Source organism: Bos indicus x Bos taurus, chromosome X (assembly GCF_003369695.1).
Source record: "Bos indicus x Bos taurus breed Angus x Brahman F1 hybrid chromosome X, Bos_hybrid_MaternalHap_v2.0, whole genome shotgun sequence".
NCBI classification, from domain to species: Eukaryota; Metazoa; Chordata; class Mammalia; order Artiodactyla; family Bovidae; genus Bos; species Bos indicus x Bos taurus.
This window is the reverse complement of record NC_040105.1, coordinates 35,595,547-35,622,721: the sequence shown is the minus strand read 5'-3', so window position 1 is coordinate 35,622,721 and position 27,175 is coordinate 35,595,547. Positions and strand designations below refer to the sequence as shown.

The 27,175-nt window shown below is 35.2% G+C and overlaps 1 protein-coding gene and 1 pseudogene across 2 annotated transcripts in view; both read right to left on the bottom strand.

Moving 5' to 3' along the window:
• CFAP47 (cilia and flagella associated protein 47) overlaps positions 1 to 27,175 on the bottom strand; it is a 504,014-nt gene that overhangs the window by 317,416 nt on the left and 159,423 nt on the right. For both annotated transcript variants that reach the window (XM_027534335.1, XM_027534336.1), the window contains exons 27-30: positions 16,824 to 16,924; positions 11,640 to 11,765; positions 9,675 to 9,903; positions 7,534 to 7,755 (exon numbers count right to left, since the gene is read on the bottom strand). In XM_027534335.1, the coding sequence (XP_027390136.1) occupies positions 7,534 to 7,755; positions 9,675 to 9,903; positions 11,640 to 11,765; positions 16,824 to 16,924 (678 nt within the window). The remainder of the gene's footprint in view (positions 1 to 7,533; positions 7,756 to 9,674; positions 9,904 to 11,639; positions 11,766 to 16,823; positions 16,925 to 27,175) is intronic.
• Positions 1,520 to 2,245, bottom strand: LOC113887468 (annotated as a pseudogene).

Genomic DNA, 27,175 nt, shown 5'->3' with positions numbered 1-27,175 from the left:
TGTTTATTAGAATGTGAATATATTCCAGATCAATAACTTTAAAAAAAAATTCAGTTACAGAGCATGCATAAAATACAAAGTAGCAATTTACGAGAAGATAGTAGTATCTTCATAACCAATACACCAAAATAATAAAACGGCTACAGAGGAAAACTAAATCGACAGCAATGCCTTTTGTGTGCCCCTCAAGTCATGAGCACCGCAAAAGACAGAAGATTAACTATGAAACATAGCAATCTAGGCAAGCCCACACACATGTATATTTTGGGGATATTCCACCATCCTGAATAGTATCAATTTAGTTGACACAACTTTCAGACACTTCAGAGTTAAGTGCTTAATATTATCCACAAAAAAATCAAACTAAATATTACTGTGCACATTTCAGAATGAGAAATGAGCTGCTCCACTGATTTCAATAATGTAGTGGAAGAAAACTTTCAGGTTTGTACAATGCCTAAATGCATTCTGTTTAAACTCAAGGTACTATTTCATCTTACGTACTAAAAGAATACATGCCCTTAAGTGGTACCACTTGAGCAGAAATTAACCTCTCTTGTATTCTTTAGACATACTGAAACCAGATATTTAACTGGACTATATTTCATAATATACTACAAAACTCAAAAATCAGCATTGTTAAAATAATTGTCCATGCCTGCTGGTGGTTATGGTGGTAAAACTAGGTTGCATTTACTGGAAGGTTTTAAGACAAAATTAACACTTTGCCTTCGGATACTAAGAGCATTATTGCCTGAGCAATAAAATGCCACGTTATATACTGCTGGGAAATTAGATAAGTTAAATGACTTGGGCTGCCTGATTACTGTAACAGAGGCACCTCAGGCGGAATTCCACCATTCTCTCCAGTTCCCAGCTACTACTGAAATCATCACAGTCTTTTGTGTTGATTAAGATAATTCTTCTCCAGAAAAAAGTGTTTGCCCCTCTATAATCAACTTTGATGTTTACAAAAATTAAAAAACAAAATTTACTAAACTACATAACCCTATTAAGGCATTTTAGAAATTGACTTCCAGAATTATGGAAAATTTATAGGCTCTCAAAATTCTGCTTTGTTTATAGGGCAATTCTTAGATTTATGGAAATATACTCTGCACTGAGAGGAGAGTATGTTAATTATAAGCTGCTCTGTGACGAAATGATAGCTTATTTCTACAGTCTTCTTAATTTGATTTAATCAAGACCAATAGGTCTGAACTTCAAGGGATCAAGTTCTTTTATGTCCTACAGTGACAGCTTCCATGATGAAAAGTAAACAATAATTGAGGAATCTAAACATTCAGCTTATTAAACTAAGGCTAGTGAAGCCATAGCATGAAAAAAAGCTGCAGTCATTTGGAACAAATGGATGTTTTTATAAAGCTAAAATCAAAAGGCTTAAGACATGGAAAAATTCATAAGTATGAGGAAGTAATAAACACAAAAATGACCACAAGAATTACAAATATATTTAAGTCTTAGACCTGACAATTGGATTACACACAGCCTTCTAGGGGAGAAGAGAAGTGCCTTATGTGTTCCGACAGCACTGCACCTTTGGCTTGTTTTCAGTGGTTGGTGGAACATGAATAGGAACCACATTGTTGCCTGGAGACATGTTATTTTCACGTCTGTCTGACATTTGCTTCTGAGAAACAATGCGGTATATCTCTGTCTAGATTGTCTGAAAACCAGCTTCCACATTTGTAGGGTCTAGAGCAGATGTCTCGATGAATGACAAATCGTTTTCTTCTGCAAAAGCTCTTGATTCATCTGCAGGAACTGCTCTGAGATGGTGCAAATCACTCTTATTGCCCACAGGCATGATAACAACATTACTATCAGCATGATCTCTCAGTTCTTTTAGCCATCGCTCTACATTTTCATATGTGAGATGTTTAGCAATGTCATAAACCAATAAGGCACCTACAGCTCCACAATAGTATGCTGATGTTCTACTGTGGTATGGTTCTTGCCCTGGCAAGTCCTGTATCTGTACCTTTATTGTTTTCCCATCAACCTGGATGCTTCTTGTTGCAAACTCTACTCCAATGGTGCTCTTGCTTTCAAGACTAAGCTCATTTTGAGCAAATCGAGACAGGAGATTACTCTTTCCAACACCAGAATCTCCAATAAGGACAGCTTTGAAGAGGTAGTTGTAGTCGTCGTCGTGGGTGCCCGCTGTGCAGCGTAGAAGCGAAGGGGTGGCAGCAGCAGTGGTACCGGTGGGACCAGGGGGCATCGCTGCAGGGGTAACCCGAGCACCAAGTTTCAGCTGCCAGACCCGGTAAAGAACCCCTCAAAGATTTTTTTTTTTTTGGATGTGCACCATTTTTTTTGATGTGCACTTGTGCACCAAGTCCTTACTGAATTTGTTACAATATTGCTTCTGCTTTATGTCTTTTGGTTCTTAGGTCCCCAACCAGGGATTGAGCCCGTACACCCTTGCACTGGAAAGCAAAGTCTTAACCACTGGACTGCCAGGGAAGTCCCTTCTGGCATTCTTATTTCAACAAAACATTTATTTCTAATAGATGAAGAGATTCTTAAAATATTCTATTTCCTGAAATATCACAAGAGCCATTTTATGGTATGTCATGAATGGTTACCATACTGCAGTAATTTAAGAAAACATTTTGGCATATCAAAGCCATAGATCATAGCTAAGCTAAGCTAAGTCGCTTCAGTCGTGTCCGACTCTGTGCAACCCCATAGATGGCAGCCCACCAGGCTCCCCCGTCCCTGGGATTCTCCAGGCAAGAACACTGGAGTGGGTTGCCATTTCCTTCTCCAATTCATGAAAGTGAAAAGTGAAAGTGAAGTCGCTCAGTCGTGGCTGACTCTTAGCGACCCCATGGATGGCAGCCTACCAGGCTCCTCCTCCCATGGGATTCTCTAGACAAGAGTACTGGAGTGGTGTATGGATCTATTAGCCATAGATCATAATTTATTTAAATTAATAATAAAAATCTACTATGGGTCATCTAATATACATTTTATTATTTCTAATACTTTAAAAAAATATTTATTTGGCTCTACCAGGTCTTAGTTCTGACATGTGAACTCTTAGTTGCCATATGTAGGATCTAGCTTCATGACCAGGAATCGAACCCTGGCCCCCTGCATTGGGAGCGTGGAGTCTTAGCATTGAACCACCAGGGAAGTCTCTATTTATAATACTTTTTATCAACCAAAGAAATTTAGTAATTATCATCATCAATTTTATAGATACTGAAATTGGATCTTAAACACGTTAAGTATTAATAACTTGTGAAAAGCCACAAAAGTACAAAAAAATTACAATTTAAGCCTTCATCTGTCTGATTCAAAAGTCTATGCTTTTAATCTACTTCAGTGTACTGTTCCAGAATCACTTCTTTATGTTGTTGCTCAGAAATACTGATATAAATTTTTAAAGAGAAAGGAAGTGAAATCACAAATGAAATTAAATTTACTTATAAAGGGTAAAGGGTTAGTTTTTCTAAGTATATTTTTTTAGTATATGAACAATTTATTTTAAAAATCAATGAGTCCAACAGACTGGGAATGGTTCTGAAAACAATGGTATCTCATTGCAAATGAGGTTTATGAAGAGTTTTTAACAACATGGGAAAAGGTTTAAGTTTAAAACAAGCAGGATTACAATATTTTTGGAAGGTAGGGTGGAGCGTGGGGGCTTCCTTGGTGGCTCAGTGGTAACAAATCCACCTGCCTATGCAGGAGACACAGGTTTGATCCCTGGTCTGGGAATATTCCACATACCTAGGAGCAACTAAGCCCATGTGTCACAACTATTGAGTCTATACTCCAGAGCTTGGGTACCACAACTACCCAGCCCATGCACTGCAACCACTGACGCCCATAAGCTCTAGAGCTCATGCTCTGCAACAACAGAAGCCACTTCAATGAGAAGTCCACACACTGCAACTAGAGAGAAGCCCTCTGCAGAAAAGCCCATGCGGCAATGAAGACCCAATATAGCCAAAAATAAAATAAATAAATAAAAATTTTAAAAATACATTTGGAAGGAAATTTCAACTAAGAAATAAATCCCATAAACTTGACTTGAAGGAAATACAGTAAAATGTTAACCAAAGTTAAAAAATAGTCAATTAAATTAGAAAGTAACAGTTATAGTATTTTTATTTTATGTGATATCCTACTTTACAGTTTCAATGTAGGATACCTGATGTTTATATTCTGCTTTTATATTTTTATATTATAGAAATTACAAATAAAAAAGTTTATTTTTTCAATGAAAATCACATTATAAAAATGATTACTGAATATAAACAAATGAAAGTATATCAAAGGATATTAGGCACTGTATTAGTCAACTCAGGCTATCATAAGAGAATACCACAGGCTGGGTCTCTTGCACAACAGAAATTCATTTTCTCACAATTCTAGAGGCAAGAATTCCAAGAATAAGCAAGGTGCCAACCAATTCTGTTTCTGGTGAGACCCTTCTTCCTTAGGAGACAGCTTCAGGTCCCACCTTTATGACACCATTAACCATAATTACATTAAAAAGGCCCTATCTCCAAACAGTCACATTGGGGGTTAGGGTTTCAACAAGTGTGAATTTTGGGGAGACATGATTCATTCCATAACAGACACAAAAGACCTTAAGCATATTATTTCAAATATAACATATAAATTTATTATAAAATATAACACTCACATGATATTTAAAAAAAAAAATAGAAGACATACTAGATTATTGTGGTCTGAAGTATGTGCTTCCAAAAGTCATATGTTAAAACCCTAACCCTCAGTGTTTCAGAATGTTGACTGCATTGGGAGTTAAGGCCTTTAAAGAGGTAATTAAGGTAAAAGGAAGCCCTCAGACTGGGCCCTAATACAATCCGACTGGTGTCCTTTTAAGAATATGGAGTTTAGACACACAGAGAGACACCAGGGACTTGTGCACACAGAGAAAAGACCATGTGGATATAGAGAGCAGGAGTCTGTCTGCAAGCCAAGCCAGAGGCCTCAGAAGAGAATCAATTTGCAGACACCTTGATCTTGTACTTCAAGGTTCCAACACTGTGAGAAAACAAATTTCTATTGTTAAAGGCTTCTAGTCTGTGGTATTTTGTTATGGCTTCTCTAGCAGACTAAGATATTATGGAATAAGAGCCTTAAAAGTTATTTTTAAGACATTATGGTTTAACATTATACACAGTGTTCAAAGTACAGCAGTCATAGTATTATATACCCTACCTTTCTCCAACTTGACCCTTTCTTACTGGTTATACTTCTTTTAGAATGCAAACTCATTACCTTTTCTCCTTTTAGTCCTAATTTTTATATTTCACAAAAGTTTCCATATCGTTTTATGACTGTCCTGAGATCCAATTTCAAGGTTTTATTTCTTTCACTACATAAGTTCAAAAAGCAAATCTCTGTGCGAGACAATATTAATAAATAAATATTTAAGGAACTTTGGATCTATTCCATGTTATCAATGACCCTGGGTGTTAGAGATGCCAGATGAATCAGAGATGCTCCCTGTCCTCAGCATGCTTACATATTAATGGGATACACAGATTCATGAGTAAGTCTGTGGTGTTCAAAGTAATTTATATAGTCACACACAAATGTGCTGTTTTCCTTAACTGACAGCATCTTTCTCATTCTCTCACCCAGACTGGTTGTAGAGGAACAGGGTGGAATGCAGTCTTGGATCTTCACATATCTTAGTCTCTTCTACCCTGAACAGTCTCTTTATAGCAACTCTGTTCTTTGGGATAAACAGTCAAAATTTCAGACCTTCCCATCCCCTCAACAAGATGGCATCATGGAAGAGCAAATAAAGCTTCAATTTCAGGTTGCCTCACTTTTGTGAGTTTCTTCTAAAGCTATGTATATAATTTTTGTAATTTGAATTTGATATTACTTTATAAAGGAAGATCTCCACATTGTGTAAGGCCTCTCAGAATGTGGGTCAGCCCTGAAGTGGGCTTCCATGAGGTAGGGGAGAGGGACTCTTGTACCTGCATGCATGTGGCATTACTTTTCTGGATCCTCAGTCTCTTTGGCAATGACCTCTCCCTCTCCACCTGGCCATCTGCTGCTGAGGCCTGAGATGGGGATCTTGAACCTCTCCTCTTAGTCCCACCCAGAACCAAAAGGGTGTCTCATAACTGCCCCAGTCACTTCCCAGTTGTCACATGTTTTTCATTAATACTGTGGCTGCAGAAACAGCCATCTCCTGCTCTTCCGCCTGTTCAGTGGACTCCCTCTGATTCAGTCAGCCTCCATAACAGATTGCCTGGGTTTTAACTCAGTCACCTTTAGTGACTTTGAAATTCCTATATCCCTTTCAAGCGACAAGAAACTTAAGCCAGTTTTGGTTACTGACATGATAGCGAGAGCCTAAGACACAAAGAAAAAATATTTTGTCCGGTACCATCTAATTTTTTAGACTATAGTATTGCTAGGGACTGAAAAATTCTTATCTGGAAATTAAACAAACAAACAAAAAAAAACTGAACACCAAATCTTTCATTTGCATTCCTATTGTAAGTTTCCTTTTCTTACCCTCCACCCCCATCTCTGCCAAAGAAGGTGAATGAACATCTCTGGCCAACTATGGAGTAGATTCCATATACAAAGTAGCAACATAGAAAAACACAATATTATATTTCAAAATATATTATTTATTTCATAAAGCCCATAAATAGTTACAAGTAACAAATGGTAACTTAGTGGTAGTTAGTAATTTAGTGGGTACAGGAGCATAGAAGTTGGAGTAGTAACACTACCTATGGATGGGGAGAGTTCCAGTGGACCAAGATACTGCAATATAGGCAGAGGAAGTGTTATAAATTCACCAACATTCCCCTGATACTTTTAATGAAAGCCACCTGTCATTTAATCTTTGCAGAGGAACATAGACATTATGCTGACAAGTATTTTTCTGGTATTTTCTATCAGTCATTTATGGAACCTTTCATATGCTTACCTTTTTGAATATTAAAACACTTTAATATGCAGACTAAAAGTTCACAGTATCCAGAATTTGAGATTATACTAACAGTAGTCTGAGGAATACATTTATTGATTTCATCCTTTTTTTTAGTTCAACGGATTTCTATAGTTGCCTTACATGAAGATTCTCAAGATGAAGTCATAGATCAGAAGTATCAGTATCATTTGGAAACGTGTTATAAATGCAAATTAGCATCATAAACTCTGTGAGAAAGAGTCAGTAACCTGCTTAACACACTATGTCAATGATTTGGATGCATGATAAAGTTTGAGAATGACTGCCTTAGATTATAAATTCAATAGGTCATAAAACGCTTATTTTCTATGACTTCTCTAAGGTATATATTACAGGGTTTCATATAAATATATATATATATATATATATATATATATATATATTATAGAAACAGGAAATATTTTACAAAAGGACAAATAATATCAAAGTCTGTTTATCTATCTACCCACCCATCTACTTACTTATCTATCCATCCAAGCCATAATTACATTTTTAAATTAGTATACCCATTCTCTTACCTGAGAAAGTCAAGAAGTAAAGAATGTTGCCAATGAAGCTGAATCACCCTTTCAGGGTAATCCACAGGTAAAGACTGACTTGAATTAATTCCAGGTGGCATTTTTCCACACAGGTGGATCAGCACATCATAAATGGTCTTATTATATTTGGAAAAGTCACTCTGTCTGGAAAATTTTCTGGCCGATAGGGCTGATGAGTACACTTGTATTTTATACACATCCCTATGGGAAAATAATATTAAAATTAAAAACATCTTAAAATGTTATAAAAAACCATTCTCAATGACCAAATACAGTTCTATTTAAAATCAAATGAGAAATTATACAATTCACTTCATTTACCTATTTTTTGAGAGTAAAAATTAGATTTTCTTAATAACCCCAGAACTTTCTAGTAACTCGCTTTAAGCACACATCATTATATAATGGTGATGCTGTCAAGTCTGAAAGATTGGATTGTGACTAGAAAATGCTAAGGGCTTTGGAAAAACAGAATAAAGGTTAAATTCTAGACCCACTATCTACAATTGTGTGAGTAAATTCCACTCTAGTACTCTTGCCTGGAAAATCCCATGGACGGAGGAGCCTGGTAGGCTTATATTATTTGATCAAGTGATCCCACCTCTGAGAACCTTCCTATATAACATCTAGAAATGTTTGCTACCATCTATAAACAGACACATTCAATCTTGGCATTGTTTTTAAGAAAATACCGAACAAAATAACAGAAGTAAATGCCCAACAATTAGTGAGAACAGGCAAGTAAATAATGACACATGAATGCAATAACATACAACAAATTAGCGATCAATATTATAGTAATATATTAGAAACCGAAAATTAAAATCATAAGCTCTATCAAAAACAATAAAAATGAGAATGCTTAATAGCAAAAATTCTGGGATGCAGTCAATGTGGAATAGAAACAAATTTATAGACCTGAAAATAATTAAGCATACCATTCAAGTTTAAAGGAAAAGTAAATCACAAAGAAAACCAATCAGCATTATTTAGAAAATGCAGAGAAAAATAAATCAATCTAATAGCTTATTCATTATGAGACATAAAAGTAAAATATCTAAATCAAGAAAATATAAAATTAAAGTTATAGAGATCTTAAACATACAAACCATACTACTACTAGTTACAAGTATTATATAATGAATTGTAAATGCTCAATGATTTCTCTGAAAATTAAAAACGTAATAATTAGAATACACTAAAACCAGATACACTTTTCAGAAGGAAAAAACAACAAAACAGAAAACTGAAAACTAGGGAATAATTTCTCTAAAAACTTCCCTGGAGTCAGATGATTTATGATTGAGTCTATAAATCAGTAATTCAATCTATGATGCTGAAAATATTTAGTAAAAAACTGAAAAAGATATCTTTTAGGAAAATTAAACAGTTAGAATAACCAAGCTCATGCCTGTGTATAGATGCAAAACTTCTAATACAGCCCGTCTAGTTATATAGATCAGTACTTGCCCCTGTGGTGCTAGCCAGTTACCCCAGTGATGAAAAAGGAGGTAGGAAAACTCTAAGAACCATTACACCAGTATTAACAATGGAGGTGCCTAAATTCCTGTCAAAATTAACACTATAATTAAGTGACTTGATATGACCAATGCAGTTAACTGTTTTAAACATTCTGAGTAATAAAACAACACGTGAAAGAGGTAAAGATACTGTCAAACAGGAGATAGTATCAAAGAAATTGTGTCTTCCCTCTTCACTAACACTATTTACTATCCATCACCCTGATGATACTCTTGATAGACAGCTGAATTTCATTTATACAGAATTAAAATAATCCTGTTTTATACAGTTTCTAAATTTTTCAAGTTTAAAAGGATATCTTGCCCATATCATCCATTCTCATTTCACAGATGAGGAAACTGACGTTCAGAGACTTTCAGTGCTTGCCCCAAATCATTGGATGTTTAGAAGAAATTAAAACGTACATGCATACTCAAAAATTTCTATTTGCATCCTTTTGCTTTTCTAATCGTCTTCTCATAATTTATCAGTTTAAAATAAATTAACATTGAGCTTCACTTCAAACAATCTCAATAAATAGACATTTATATGATACAAGGCAAACATAGAGAAATGTTAGAGAAACATATAGCTGTTACCTTCTTACAGTCTCTGGAATATTAAGAGAATGGGGTCCTTCAGGCCAACCGAAGAGACTGAACCAGGTCTGAGCTGCATTTACAGTCTTCAGAAAGAAGTCATATGTTCTTGTTCCTTCTTTAGGAGAAAAGAATTCCTTGTCTTTTGCCTCATTTTTCAAAGATCTGTTGCCTTTCTTTGGCATTTCACATTTTCCTGATTTCAATCCTTCAGGTATTATTTCCATTCCTAAAATTCACATTTGTTTATATAAAAAGGATTACTTGACAATAAGGTAAAATAATCTGTCAGCTAGACCTATCTGTATGTAGACAAATGGAGCTTATTCTACAAATAATTCTATGTTCTCAATTTACTATAGCTTAAAATTAAACATTATTTTCAAATGGCCAACAGAAATACTTTAAGAAGATATGTTCAATAAAGAAAACTATTCAATTTTCTCCATGTCATAACAGTGTATTAAATATTCCCCAAAATGGAACCTTTCATTTTATATTACATATATAAAACATTTAGACAATTCTTCAGTTTTACTTATTAGACAGATTAAACCTTAGCTGAATAACTTATAAAAACAAAAAATTGGTTTCAGATTCAAAATGACTTTCTGTCCAAGTGAAGCACTTCGATAAAACAAAACATGCTCTAGCTAAAGAAATTTTCAAGAATATAAAATGATTTTATCATGTTTTGTTTTTCAAAAATATCTGCCAATGTAATCGTACAAGCACACACTCATTTCAAAACCTTTCAATATTTAATTTGGCTTGGTCCATTCAATTAAGGGAAAATTTTCAATATTATCCACACCCAGAGAAAGGAATATTTGAAAAGTTAACTGCAAATAACAATATCAAGTTCACATATTTATCTGTGTACAACGTGTTCTTCCCCGGTGGCTCAGTGGTAAAGAACCTATCTGCAATGCAGGAGCCACAGGAGCTGCAGACTCAATCCTTGGGCCGGGAAGATCCCCTGGAGGAGGGCATAGCAACCTACTCCAGTATTCTTGCCTGGAAAATCCCATGGACAGAGGGGCCTAGTGGGCTACAGTCATAGGGTCATAAAGAGTCAGACACGACTGAAGCGACTTAGCATGCACATCTATTTCTAAGATAAGCAACATTGCTGCTGCTGCTGCTGCTGCTAAGTTGCTTCAGTCGTGTCCAACTCTTAGCGACCCCATGGACTGCAGCCTACCAGGCTCCTCCATCCATGGGATTTTCCAGGCCGAGTACTGGATTGGGGTGCCATTGCTTTCTCCTAAGCAACATTGGACCAAGCTAATTAGGCAACAACCCCCCCCTAGTTGAGCAGTTTGAGAATTATGTACAAAGGGTACCTGTACAGACAGTCTCAGCAAATTCACAGGGGCTCTACCAGATATTCAACATTTTAGTTAAATACCACTATAGCATCTGCTTCATATCATATAAACTACCACCCTAGGTTTTTCTACCAAACAATCTAATAAATGGAACTGCTTGGTATAGCTTTTGGCTTAAGAGAAAAATCTTAAGATATTAAGCATATCATTAGCCAAAACCAGAGAATTTCTACTCTAAATCATTGGAAAGAGCACCCAAAGCAGAGAGTGAAAGTGTTAGTCGCTCAGTCATGTCTGACTCTTTGCTATCCCATGAACTGTAGCCTGCCAGGCTCCTCTGTCCATGGAATTCTCCTGGCAAGAATACTGGAGTGAGTAGCCATTTCTTCCTCCAGAGGATCTTCCCAACTCAGGCATCGAACCCAGGTTTCCTGCATTGCAGGAAGATTCTTTACTGTCTGGGCCACCAGGGAAGCCCTTCAAAGCAGATGACCCTCTCAAAACTAGTGACAAATTCAGCTTTCTTCATGGATTTCTTATTACTTGAAAAAACTCTAAGTTTTGCATCAAATAATATTAAACAGATAATGTTTTGGATTGGGCTGGAGAGGTACATTATGTATTTGCCACATACCAACAAACAATCTTCTCTTTGCAGGCTCAGCATCACTAAATTTACTAGGAGCAGTAGAGGGCAAGCCAGTTTTTCTACTGGCAAGCAGACTCTTGCTTTCAGCCTTCACAGAACTGGTATCCTTTTCTACGAATGACACATTGGATTAGAGTAGGTCAAACAAGCATTTGTGAATTCACTCTCAAATTACTGAACCTGAATTTCATAATTATATAAGCATTATAGTAAATATGTATATATATACATACACACATACATACAGTACAAAAAAAATCTAAGTTCCTATTACTCATGAATAAGATGTAAAATAAGAAGAAAATAAAGAGTGATACGAACTGAACTGAATGAACTTTATTAATAAGGCAATTATTATGATATATCCATTATTGGAGAATGAACAATGTTCAACTTTAGCATAAACAAGTATATATAGTCTTTTAAATGTTTCTACACCCAAATTTTTAGAATTATTATATATAGTGCTCAAAATCATATATAAAAAGCCTGTCACTAAGGAAAGTAATTTTTTCTAGTTAATTTTCTGAAATGAAAGCATTGCTTGGTTATGATTCCATTTTGTACAGCTTTTGATCTCTATTCCAGTTAGAGCTGCTGTGCATACAGTATACTTGGCCACCATGGTAATTCAAACAACCACAAGCAATGCTGAACAAGAAAAGGAAGCAGATATAACCTACCACCAGATATCTACCTACCTACATATCTACTTATCTATCTACATATGCACGTACATTTATATGTGTATGTATATTATATAAGAATACAATATATACTATATAACAATAAAATATTTAGTACAACACATATATTCAGAATGTTATTCCATCAGAGAAGCATGGCCTGTGCAATTCAAAAGATCTAACATGAAAGCTTGGCACCACAGCTCCGGAGCTAGTAAACCATGGGTACATTATACAAGTTCTCTGAAACATCTGTTTTTTATCCATAAAATGAAATCAAGGGCTCTGAACTCATGTGCTTGTTTTGAGGATTACTTTATAGCCAACAACACATATAAATAATCTGGTATATACTGAGTCTCTTCCACCCTTTCAGTACAAAGCCATTCAGAATTTGCCAGAGAACCTTTGCCCAATAGGTATGCACATATCCACAATGCTAAGCCACTGCAGACTCCATAGAAGGACGCCTTAGGAAATTCAATGACAGAATGATTCATTTTGACAGAATGATACTGCATTAGACAGTACCTTTTCAAGTCAACATCAAATGACAAAAGGTTCCTAGTGGGGTACAAACCCACATCTGGACACTTCAACTAAACTCAGTGATTCATATGATACTTTTTTATTTGGCATATTAAGTATAACAACTTAATAATTTTTATTACATATAAGTCATACTTCTTTACTTTTGGGTATACTTAGTATGTTTTAAGATTTCACCTTTACTGAATGTATCATTCTCTAGAGCACAGTAGCTACATATGGAGCTCTGAGTTCTCATAAATTTGGTTAGAATTCCCTGAGCAATGTGCTCATCCTCCCTATGACTCATTTTTTTTAATTAAGAAAATAAATTTATTGGATATGAACATTATCAAATTTTGGTCATCTATGACTCAGTGTCTTAATCTGCAAAGTGAGATTAATAAGAGTACTGAACCATGGTTGTTGGGAAGACTAAATGAAATAACAAATACAAGGCACTCAGCACAGAATGTCATATGCCTAGAAGGCACTAAATATATGTTATAAATTACTACATGCATATTTCTGAAGATATTTTAAACTATTTAAGAATCATGATATCTTTCTATAGTAATGCTTACCCAAATGCATATATTATTTTAAAAAATTATCATACAAAGACTCCATTTTTTTCCTTCTAAAGAAATAGCAGTATTGTGCACAGTAATTCCTCATTATTTGGGGAGGGGCATTATGAAAAATACAAAAAAGTGGTAAAGTAATAATAAGTTATAATATCAATAATAATAAAATGACAATAATAATAATACATTCCAGTTATTTATAGTCTAGGAATCTTCACAAAAGCCTTTTTTTTTTTAATAAACACACCACTAGTATGCTGCTCCCCCATAAAGCACAGTTTGTTTAATAACAGATGTTTAAGGATCTGGGTACTAAAGATAAAAGCAAATGGTAAAATGGTGAGGTGAGAACACAAAATAGAATTTCTACCCAGGTTCTGCAACTTTTCATCCTCTGCTCTTTCTATTACATTGTCTTATTTGATATCTCACATACCATCCATCTAGTATATTAGAAGAATATAACATCAAAATTTGTCAGAAAAATCTTAAAAATTCTGAAAATGTGTGCAAAATTTGTAATACATATGTGCTGAGAAGGAACAATCAGAGCAGTAAGGAGAGACCCCAGGGTATGTGGAAGCCTAGAGAGAGTTTGCACTCATCTCACACGCTAGTAAAGTAATGTTCAAAATTCTCCAAGCCAGGCTTCAGCAATATGTGAACCGTGAACCTCCAGATGTTCAAGCTGGTTTTAGAAAAGGCAGAGGAACCAGAGATCAAATTGCCAACATCCGCTGGATCATGGAAAAAGCAAGAGAGTTCCAGAAAAACATCTATTTCTGCTTTATTGACTATGCCAAAGCCTTTGACTGTGTGGATCACAATAAACTGTGGAAAATTCTTCAAGAGATGGGAATACCAGACCACCTGACCTGCCTCTTGAGAAACCTATATGCAGGTCAGGAAGCAACAGTTAGAACTGGACATGGAACAACAGATTGGTTCCAAATAGGAAAAGGAGTACGTCAAGGCTGTATATTGTCACCCTGCTTATTGAACTTCTATGCAGAGTACATCATGAGAAATGCTGGGCTGGAGGAAGCACAAGCTGGAATCAAGATTGCCAGGAGAAATATCAATAACCTCAGATATGCAGATGACACCACCCTTATGGCAGAAAGTGAAGAGGAACTAAAAAGCCTCTTGATGAAAATGAAAGAGGAGAGTGAAAAAGTTGGCTTAAAGCTCAACATTCAGAAAACGAAGATCATGGCATCCGATTCCATCACTTCATGGGAAATAGATGGGGAAACAGTGTCAGACTTTATTTTTCTGGGCTCCAAAATCCCTGCAGATGGTGACTGCAGCCATGAAATTAAAAGACGCTTACTCCTTGGAAGAAAGGTTATGACCAACCTAGATAGCATATTCAAAAGCAGAGAGACATTACTTTGTCAACACAGGTCCATGTAGTCAAGGCTATGGTTTTTCCAGTGGTCATGTATGGATGTGAGAGCTGGACTGTGAAGAAAGCTGAGAGCCAAAGAATTGACAATTTTGAACTGTGGTGTTGGAGAAGACTCTTGAGAGTCCCTTGGACTGCAAAGAGATCCAACCAGTCCATTCTGAAGGAGATCAGCCCTGGGATTTCTTTGGAAGGAATGATGCTCAAGCTGAAACTCCAGTACTTTGGCCACCTCATGGGAAGAGGTGACTCATTGGACAAGACCCTGATGCTGGGAGGGATTGGGGGCAGCAGGAGAAGGGGACAACAGAGGATGAGATGGCTGGATGGCATCACTGACTCGATGGACGTGATTTTGAGTGAACTCTGGGAGTTGGTGATGGACAGGGAGGCCTGGCGTGCTGCGATTCATGGGGTCACAAAGAGTCGGACACGACTGAGCTACTGAACTGAACTGAGAATTTAATGAGGGGAGTAGGGTGGGTCAACAGTATAAACTATTCTTCAGTAGTGCAGTGACAACAGTTTAATGGATCTAACTTCCTACTTTCCTCTGCTATTTGTCTTCCTCTCTGTGGAAAATAGAGTGGTTTATTGGATTGGTAAATAGGCAAGCAAAACCTGAATTCACTCTTTTTCCTCTTTGGGAACAAGCATGTTCAATGAAGGGATACAGTCTTCTCTTTCCTCCCTATTGTCATCCTGCACACTCACCCAAAGTAGCTAAGAGAGGGAAGCAGAAGTTGAAGGGCAAGAATGAGCAAAGTTAGTTGATTAAATAAGGTCCTTGGACAATGAGATTAAGATAAAGGAACAGCCTAAGGCAGGAAAGAGTCTTCTTTCCTTGGCTTTGTGATGGGAGAGATGGTGGGTAAGGCATGTATGGAATTTGAAAAGTCAGTGTGTTCCTGCCAGATGTTCTCCAGTTCTTCTGAAAAGTCTCAGTCCCCCAAGAATGAGGCAGAACAGATTGAATAGGTTTCACAGGAGTGGTAAACATTTGAAGCAAGTGGAGAAGATGAGAAAACTTGAAAACAGAAAGAGCTGCAATTCAGCGCTGAAACTTAAGTCTTTAATAATCTATACACACAAAAATGTTCGCACTATCCATTGTTCTCAATTTAACAGTTGAAAATGCTGGAGAGGGTGTGTAGAAAGAGACCTTCTACACTGTCAGTAGGAGTGTAAATTGGTACAATCACTATGGAAAACAGTGTGGAGATTCCTCAAAAATGTAAAATAGGATTACCATGGGATTTAGCAATCCCACTTCTGGGCAGATACCCAGATGAAACTAATTCAAAAAGATACATACACCCCTATGTTCATAGAGGCATTACTCACAATAGCCAAGACATGGAAACAACCTAAATGTCCATCAACAGATGAGTGGATAAAGGAGATATGGCATACATATAAAATACACACACACACAATGGAATACTACTCAGCCATCAAAAATGAAATATCATTTCCAGCAACATGGATGGACCTAGAGATTATCATACTAAGTGAAGTAAGTGAGACAGAGAAAGACAAATACCATATGATATCACTTATATGTGGAACCTAAAATATGGCACAAATGAATGTATCTATAAAAAAGAAACAGGTTCACAGACATGGAGAACAGACTTGTATTTGTCAGAGAGGAAGCAGGGAGGGAGAGGGTCACGCTGGGAGTTTGAGGTTGTAAATGCAAACTGTTACATTCAGAATGGAGAAACAACAGGGGCCTAATGTACAGCACATGGCTCTGATAAACCTCAGTCATGAGTGTCTGAGTGGAAAAGAATATAAAAAATATATATATGTGTATGAGTTACTTTGCTATACAGCAGATATCAGCACAACACTGTAAATCAAACAACAGTGTAAATCAACTATACTTCAATAAAAAAGAAATAATAGTCATTCTATTATGAAATTGGAATGAAAAATCCAATTTATAACAACTTACCATTTTTTACAATAATTTTTTGCTCATCAAGATGAATTGCCATATATGAATAAATAGTAAGCATGCAGTTTTCTGCTGTTGCACTAACTGGAAGTGAAAACCTAAAAGTGAAAATATTGCATTTCAGTAAGTTAAAATCTTCAGATGCAGTAAACACAATGAAAAAAAAAATTTAGCTATCCTGGATGTCTATAATAATTAAGACACGAATTAGTCATCATTTTTCTTTCCTCTATCAACACTCTGGTTTTCTTAACTACCTATTGTATCTAGCTTAATGGTGTAAGAATATTTACTTTTAAAGCTTTTAGCAGAGATGGCAAATTTCACTGTCAAGTGTGCACTAAAACACAGCTTGTAATTACACAGGTTCACAGACAGATTCAGGAAATTTTAGAGTTGCAGGAGCCTCAGAGTTAATCCACTCACCTTCTTTCATAGAATCTGTGACAAATGGTATCTAGCTTCAGAGGACCAGCATGACATTCATGACTCAGAAACAACTCATTTCATATCTAGAGAACTGTAACCTCACAAATTGTATTTCAGGGCAACACAAAATCATATCTACAACCTACAATCTCCATTACATTCCTTCAAATTTTAAATACAGTTCACTATATCTTCTCTAAGCCCTCTTTTCCATATTAAAAACATTTAGAACGTTCAAGGGTTCTTTCAACTCCAAGGCCTTTAAATATTTCACATACCACTCTTTAGACACTCTTGTTTTGTGTTTATCCTTTAAATGTGTCTGAGAATTGAAAGTAATATTGTAAAAGCTGTTCAACCAGTACAAAGTAATATTACCTTCCACAATCTGCATACTCTATTTTATGAAAGCATTGTGAAATTATCATTTTCACCAGTCACAAAACACTCTTAGATGATACTGGGCCTAGCTTAGGTGACAACTCTATCCTTGTGCAACTGATTTTTTAATATAAATACTATATTTTATATCTATATCATTGTAATATCACCTTATTGGTTTCAGTTCTGCATTATAGCATACAAAGATAATTTTATTCTTGAATTGGCTATCAAACTAGCTCTTCTATCTAGCTTATTATGGTCACTGGCCAAGGTGAAATGATAAAATATCATTTTATAATCTAAGTTAAATATAGAATGCAAGTAAAATATAGAATAGGATGAGACTAATAAAAATCTGTAGCTGAAATATAATGAGTTGTCAAGGGACATTAAAATAAACATGTTATACGTAATTGAATTGATTTTCGCCTCAGCTCTGCATATGCATTGTTTTTACCTTTACTAATTAGTGTGTATTAAAATATTATGCAAAATATACAGATTCAACATTGTCTTATTTAACCAACCCTAGTCATTCCCTTGCCTCATCCTAAACACATGCATTAGATTGTCCTCTTCAGGATTAGGTTGTATTTTTATATGTAACTTTTTCCACATGATTTCCCTCTTAAAATGAAACTTTAAATTCCTTGATAGCATGAATCATTACTTCTACATACTATGCATTTATGCGAAGTATAGTGACCAATCAAAACTCCATTAACTGACCAACTATGTTTAAGGATATTTTTCAGATTAAATAATATAGTTTATCAACAGACACCATCATCATTGCTATCTTAGAACCAAAAATGTTAATTTTGCTTTAACAGTGATTATAAAAGGAGAAAAAAAAAAGGAAAGAAAAAAAGACAACTCTAGCAAATCCTGTGGGTGCTCTGTCCTTAAGTTCTTACCCCCCAGGAAGTAGTTCTTTGTGCTGGACTCCCATCCTCTGGGTGGGCATGGTGGGGTAACGGTTACCTTCTTCAGACAATTACAACTGGGCTACTGGAGCTACTGAAAGTTCTTAGGAGCTTATGGTCCTCAGAGTAATCCTGCAGCCCAAGCCTGTATGGTGTGGGAGTTTGATAGTCCGACAATCTTGCTTCAAATAGCACAAAAACTGTACAATGGTAACCTCATCTGCAAAGAACTCCAGGGATCAAAGTGAGGTTGGGACTTAATTTTCATATTTATTTGGGATGACTGATTCCTGGTGCTGCTTCCCTTACCTCCTTACTTTTTTTTTTTTTTTCTTCTGGGACTTCTTCCCTAATAAATAACGTATCCATGAGGTCTCATCTAAAGGTTAGCTTGTGGACAACACTACCCATGACAATTAACCAAATGAACAAACAAAAGAAGCACTATCACTTGAAATATTTATGAAATGGTACAAAACTAAGGAAAATATATTTTGAAATAAAATTTCACTATGAGAATGAAATGGGAATAAATATCAATTGTTTTTCCCTTATAAAACTAGTTTTTCAGAGATAATAAGATATGACTTCAGATGCTCCTTAAAGAATAACCAACATATGCAAAATTCATTTGACCACATTCTTCTTGGAGCATGCAATACAGAAACTGGACAAGTTATACAGTATGGGAATATGAACAATTTTTGCTGCTGCTGCTGCTAAGTTGCTTCAGTCGTGTCCGACTCTGTGTGACCCCCATAGACGGAAGCCCACCAGGCTCCCCTGTCCCTGGGAATCTCTAGGCAAGAACACTGGAGTGGGCCGCCATTTCCTTCTCCAGTGCGTGAAAGGGAAAAGTGAAAGTGAAGTCGCTCAGTCGCGTCCAACTCTTAGCGACCCCATGGACTGCAGCCCACCAGGCTCCGCCATCCATGGGATTTTCCAGGCAAGAGTACTGGAGTGGGGGTGCCATTGCCTTGTCCAAGAACACTTTATACATTGATATTATTAAAAATTCATTTAAACAGAAAAATGACTTTCAGTTGGTAATACTAACACATTATATTAAAAATATTTCTGAGAAAATTGGGTACTTCATGGCATTTTATCAAAGAATAATGGTGTTATTTATGGATTCTCTATGCCAATCCACACAGACAGGAACTATGTGTGGTAAAGGATTTACTCTAAAAATACTCAATATTACAGTAACAGTGAAATGCAAAGGCACTCTGACATTATGGATTTCAATTCTATTCTAGGATTTAAGTAGAAAATTTCAGGCATGAGTGAAATAGGACAGTTCCACTGGACCAAAATTGGGATGGACATCGGTGGTAACAACAGAGTTGACACGATGCAGATATTGATGGACATTGTGGAAATGTGGCAGCTACTGTGCTGAGCATCTAACATGCATTATTTAATTTACCTAAATCCTCCCAACAGTCCTAGAGGATATGTATTATTAATTTTCTCAGCCTTTGGTTAAAATAGCAAAGTCCAGAAAAAGTCAATAATTGTTCAGAGAGGGTCCAAGGTCAAATTCAATCTGCCTGAAACAAAGCTCTGAAATTAGCCACTGCGTAGGAATGGTTAGCTTCCAGATCTGTCTTGCACAGATGCTCAAAGCTGGGAAGTCTGCATAAAATCACATAGGTGATGATGAACATAAACATAAATGTTTTCCAATAGTTTTTATCAATTATGTCATTAAAAACCACACACTAAAATACTTCTAGCTATTCTAATAATGTTAAATTACATAAGTCCTTATTAAAAACTGGTTTAAATAAGAGCCTTTTTTAAAAGCTATAAATATTTTCCTGGGTTCTCAGTAAGAAATATTTGAATTCAGATGCGCTTCTAAGTAAACCATAACCAGCATTTACACAACTGATGTAAACAAATTCTCCTGTTGGACACATGCAAATTCTAGAGGTAGAAATTCTGTAGCTGTATACAGAAACAAAAGGTACTTCTGTACCCTAAGGCACAATGCAAAATATGTTAAGAAAAACTTGAGTCACTCTTTTAAACAGAATTTTTATGGACAAACTACTGATATTTTACTGTGATAAATCAAACAGTAAATACCATAATGTATGGAAAGTCATGTGCGGAGTGCACATTTTTTTTCTCTGTTATTTCAGGTTCATCTGATAATTCTCATTAATGATTTATTTCCTCTGTTTCCAATTATGTACTTTAAATTCTTCTAAACTTTCAGAAGAACTTACACGTGTATATACCCTGTACCTAGTTCATCAATTACCGTTTTGCTACATTTATCTCTCTCTTTCGTTTTTATTTGCAATTAATTTTCTTAAAAAGTATGTGTATACAAATTTACCTTTAAATATTGGCATATAACCCCTAAGAGCAAGAGCATTCTTTCATATAATCACAATTCTGTCATTATTACCATTACATTTCACATTAGTACAAGAATATTATCTACTTTATAGTCCTTATTCAAGAGTCCCAATAATGCCAGGGTCCAAATTGGGATCAGTCATTGAAATTTGTCTCTTTTATTCCAGGACAATCCCTGAGCCTTGTTTGATCCTTCCTTCATGGCACTGACATTTTAAAGAGTCAAGCTGTCTGAATTGCTCTGACTTTCCTCTCCTGAGTGGAAAAGATTTAAACATTTGTAGCAAGAAATCCTTATGTGTTGTGGCATGCTTCAGTTTAATTGCATCAGGAAGCACGGAAGGTTAGTGTTCCTCATTATTTGTGATGCTGAATATGGTCATTTAATATGGTGTTGCCCATCAGATGTAGTCATCTTTTATAGCAGTATTTCTAAAAATGTAATTTATATATAATTATATATAAATATAATTTACATATAATAAAATCCATAGTTTTAAGATGTGTAATGCAGTAGTTTTTAATATATTTAGAGAGTTGTATAATATCACCACTACCTAATTTTAAAATATTTTCATCATCCATGAATAAAACCCATATTCATTAGCATTCATTCCCCATTTGCCCCTTCTCTTAGATCCTAGAAGTCACTAATCTACTTTCTGTCTCCATGGATTTGCTCATCCTGAATATTAAATAATTAATTAGAATAATTACTTGTAATTAAAAGTAGTAATTGGTGGATGAGATGTTGAGACCATGTGGACATCTCATCCTCATCAACCTTTCATCCAAAGTATATATACTCTGTCTGGGTTGTGTAAAGCCTTCTGGACAGGCTCCTCCAAGGAGATAGGTCAGTGGCTCGAAAGGTTGACAACCACTGAGCCAAGTCTCAAAACTGTACCGTGCATGAGAGTTTGTGAAGAATTAGTCTTGATTTTTTCAATGTTCAGTAGAATTCTGCAATGAAACCATTTGGGACTGGACTTTTCTTTGTGGGAAGATTTTTAAAAAACTATTCAACTTTTGATAAGAATTATAAAATGTTCTGATTTTCTATTTCTTCTACAGTATGGATAGACTTTGTTTTTCTGGGAAATTGTCAGTTTCATCTAAATCATCTAATTTGTTAGAATATACATTAAGTATTCCTTTCTTTCTACTTTATTTGAATTTAAGTTGCTCCTCTTTTTCTAGGTTCTTCAAGTCGTGCAAGGTGGAAGGTTAGACTATTATATGAAATCTTTCATAGTATTTAATATAGGTATTTAAAACTATAAATTTCCAAGTATTGCTTTAGCTGTATCCCATAAATTTTGATGTATGTTTTTATTTTCTCTTATCTCAGAATATTTCTTAACTTTCCTTTTGATTTCTTCTTTGACTCTAGTTTATTTAGGAGTATGTAGCTTAATTCCCTCACATTTGTGAAATTCCCACATCTCCTTCTGTTGTGTTTTTAATTTTATTTCATTGTGATGGAGTTCATATTTTGTATGATTTCAATCATGTTTAAAAATATTGAGACCATGGACTTCCCTGGTTGTCTAGTGGTTAAGAATTTGCCTACCAGTGCAGAGGACATGGGTTCGATCTCTGGTCCAGGAAGATCACACACGTTGCAGGACAATTAAGCCAGTGTACCATAACCACTGAGCCCACATTCTAGAAACCTCGAGCTGCAACTACTGAGCCCCTGAGCCGGAATTACTGAAGGCCAAACATCTTAGAGCCTATGCTCTGCAACAAAAGGAGCCACCACGAGAAGAAGCCCTGCGCACCACAACTAGAGAGCAGCCCCCGCTTGCCGCAACCAGAGAAAGCCCATGCAAAAGCAACAAAGACCCAGTGCAGGCAAACGAAATAAAACAAAATAAAATTAAAAAAAAATCTTGAGACTTGTTTTATAGTCTAGCATTTAATCTGTCCTAGAGTATGTTACATATGCACTTGAAATAAAGTGTGTTTTCTGTTGCTGTTAAGTGGTAATGCTCTAAAGATGTCTATTAAGACCACTTGTTGATGGTGCTTTTCAAGTCCTTAATATCCTCATAGATTTTTTGTCTAGATGTTTTCTCCATTATTGACATTGGGGTCTTGAAATTTCTAAATTATTTATTTCTCCTTTAAAATCTATTTGTTTTGTAGACTTCAAGGATCACTTGTTAGGTATTTATATGTTTATAATTTTTATATGGTCCTGATGGATTGAGAATTTATAATTACCATTATAAAATACTCATCTTTTTCTTTAGCAATTGTTTTCAGTCTATTTTTTAAAATATTAGTATAACCATTCCAATTCTCTAGTAGTTGTGAATTGCAGGGTATCACTTTTTCCATCCTTTTAATTTCAACCTTATCATATCTTTGAATCTATATAGTTGCAGGTTTTTTTTTTCTAAATTAAGCCTGACAATTTCTGTCTTTTGATTAGATTGCTTAATACATTCACATGTAGAGTTATTATCAATATTTTGAGGTTTATATCTCCTATTTTATTTTCTGTATGATTTATACATGTTTTCTTTTGTGTCTTCTTTATTGCCTTATTCTACATTAAGTGGATTCTTTCTAGTATACCATGTTAATTCCTCAAAGATATTTAACTGCATTTTAAGTTATTTTCTTATTGATTGCTTTCAGGATTATAATATGCATCTTAACTTAGCATCTACTCCAGATTTAAACTAATTCAATTCCACTATATTATGAAATGTTGCTGCAATATAGCTCCATTCCTTTTTTTTATTGTCACATAGAATTACATCTTTATCTGTTAAAAACCCAACAATCTAGTGCTATAATTGTTGTTTTACATAATCTTATGTCTTCTAAAGATGTTGAGAAGAAAGGAAAATTGATTTATATAGTTTTTTATATTAGATTTCATTAACATTAGATTTCTTATTCTCATCTTTTCTTCTTGTGGACTCAATTTACTATACAGTGTCATATCCTTTTTCCAATATAGCTTTATTTCTACTGCCCTGCTTTGTAATGCTACTTACAAAGTATCTCTATATTGTTATTAGTTCAACTATACCACATTATATTGTTTTGTACAAGTGTTTTTAAGAATCAATTAAGAGAATAAATATATTGCAGTGTAGTCATAAAGTTCCAGAGTTGTGATTTATATATTTTTTTGGAATATCAACTGACTCAAGTTTCAGGATCATAAAGGAATTCTCATTTACTTTCATTTCAATTTTCCTATGATGCTGTTTTGGACTTATCTTTATTTTCTGTTACTACAAAAAGGTGCCTCCGGATACTATAAGTTTAAGAACAAGACATTCCTATAGTGTCACTGGATTCATTTGATTTTTACTACATCTATAAGTATCATAAAAATGTCTCTAAACATTACACTGACTGAAATGAAACTGCCACTATTCATAATTTTTCATCTATGATACTGGCATCTTTATAAAATCAGCCTAATACATCAGTCTCCTTTAATCTAATCTATATATACAGTGCATGTGTCCATGTATACACACAGGCATACACACATACCACATACTATATACCTTTCCTTATACTCAAACAGCCATTATTGTCTTAGTCCCATTTGATTATTTTCTACACTACTGGATTCTAAGAAGGAAGTCACTGCAAGATAAAACACGTAAAACCAACAACAACAACAAAAGTAAGACGCAGATTACATTTTTACAAATTACAATTTTTATATTGAATTGCATGGTGACCACGTAAATTCATTAAATAAGGTGTGGGAAGTATGATCATTCATCTATCCGGTTGTTAGCTGGTGGATAATTAAAACTCTAATTACACATCTGTAAATCTGTCCCAATCAATAGCGAAGATAAGAGACTCTTATGCTTGTCATCCCAAATCATTCTAGAAATGAAACACTGAAGTTCCATGTTAAATCTCTGTGATAAATTTCCTAGTAATTATAGTACTTTATCACTTTCCAACAGCATATGAAGTACTGTGATGGTCTGTCAACCATATGTCAAACACCATGAGAAATATTATGATATAATTTATATACTTCTCGTCTTAACTAAGGATCTGCTCCTATACACACACTATTTATAGGCAGATCTTACACTCTAAAAACAGTCCTACTGAACATATTTTTAACTCACAAAGAGATGAGCAGAGCAAGAAGGGACAGGGTGTGGGTTTTGGAAGCACATATATTCAGTCTTGGTTGTCTGTCCAAATCTTTGTCTACAAGGCAGCTGCTGCTACTGCTGCTAAGTCGCTTCAGTCATGTCCGACTCTGTGTGACCCCATAGACGGCAGCCCACCAGGCTCCCCTGTCCCTGGGATTCTCCAGGCAAGAACACTGGAGTGGGTTGCCATTTCCTTCTCCAATGCATGAAAGTGAAAAGTGAAAGTGAAGTCGCTCGGTCGTGGCCGAGACTCCTAGCGACTCCATGGACTGCAGCCTACCAGGCTTCTCCATCCATGGGATTTTTCAGGCAAGAGTACTGGAGTGGGGTGCCATTGCCTTCTCTGTAGGTTTGACCTAAATGTGCATAAATCCACAGAGCTATGTTTCACATATAAGTGTATTCCATTGATTTGTATCACATTAGAATGAGATAAGGGCAGAGAATTCTTCTTTAGACACATAAGAGCTCTATAAATATTCATCAAGTCTAGAAATATATGTCCATTCAGCAAAATTTTAAATATATATCAATTCTTTTTTACAAGAGTCATCTCATTTTTAGTCTGTCCAATAATCTGAAAATAATCTCATAATTGATATAAACCATTTTGGAAATCTTAAATCTCTCTTTAGGGCCTAGTTTTACAATTCAAGATCATTAACTTTGGTTAATATATATATTATGTTTAATTTTTAATCCAGGGTTCTTATGGGAAAATACTATAGTTGTTAATACAATTTAAAATGGGGTTTCCAGGAAAGAATTATGGCAAAAAGCAAAATTTGTCATCACTGAAATGTTTGAAAAAATTAAACACATATATTTACATATGGACATATTTCAGTTACACATATATACTATTAATGTATAAACCATGTCTACATTCACAATAGTATGTAAATTTATTACATTCTAAGAATACACAGGAAAAATTTTAAACTTTAACCAGAAGGAAATATAGAGTACTTTAACCCAGTAATGTAATCCCTCAAAAACAGAACTGCTAAAAAGGTGGCTGCTCTATAATGTGATTATTGCAATAATACCTAATAAAACTGAGTTGAGATTATTTCTAAGTTGGGTCAACCATTAGATATTTTGCTACTTACATGCTTATATAATTAATGGTTAATTCCAAAACACTTAGAGCTGAAGCTCTGGCTATTAGATATGTTATTTAGGTCAACATTTGCAACCTGATGGAACCAAACACCCTCCATGATGACATGAACTCATATAAAACTATAAGCTCATTTTCATTAAGAAATTTCTAAACTACTATAGTGCACTTTGTTTAGAAGAGAGCCATGACCTGGCTAAAAAATAGAGTAGGTAATTTTTCAGGATATTTGCACTGTAGCTCTTAGAAGATTTTGGGATATATAAGAACATATATATATATAGATATATATGTACACACACATATATACACACACATATGCACATATTGTATACACACATATACATTTTTTTTAATGAACCTAACAGAAAAGATATAGTGCAAAGATACCACTGATCAGGGATCAGTACAAAGAAATACAGGAAAACAATAGAACGGGAAAGACTAGAGATCTCTTCAAGAATATTAGAGATACCAAGGGAACATTTCATGCAAAGATGGGCTCAATAAAGGACAGAAATGGTATGGACTTAACGGAAGCAGAAGATATTAAGAAGAGGTGGCAAGAATACACAGAAGAACTGTACAAAAAAGATCTTCATGACCCAGATAATCATGATGGTGTGATCACTCAGTTAGAGCCAGACATCCTGGAATGTGAAGTCAAGTGGGCCTTAGGAAGAATCACTAAGAAAAAAGCTAGTGGAGCTGATGGAATTCCAGTTGAGCTATATCAAATGCTAAAAGATGATGCTCTGAAAGTGCTGCACTCAATATACCAGCAAATTTGGAAAACCCAGCAGTGGTCACAGGACTGGAAAACATCAGTTTTCATTCCAATCCCAAAGAAAGGCAATGCCAAAGAATGCTCAAAGTACTGCACAATTGCACTCATCTCACACACTTGTAAAGTAATGCTAAAAATTCTCCAAGCCAGACTTCAGCAATACGTGA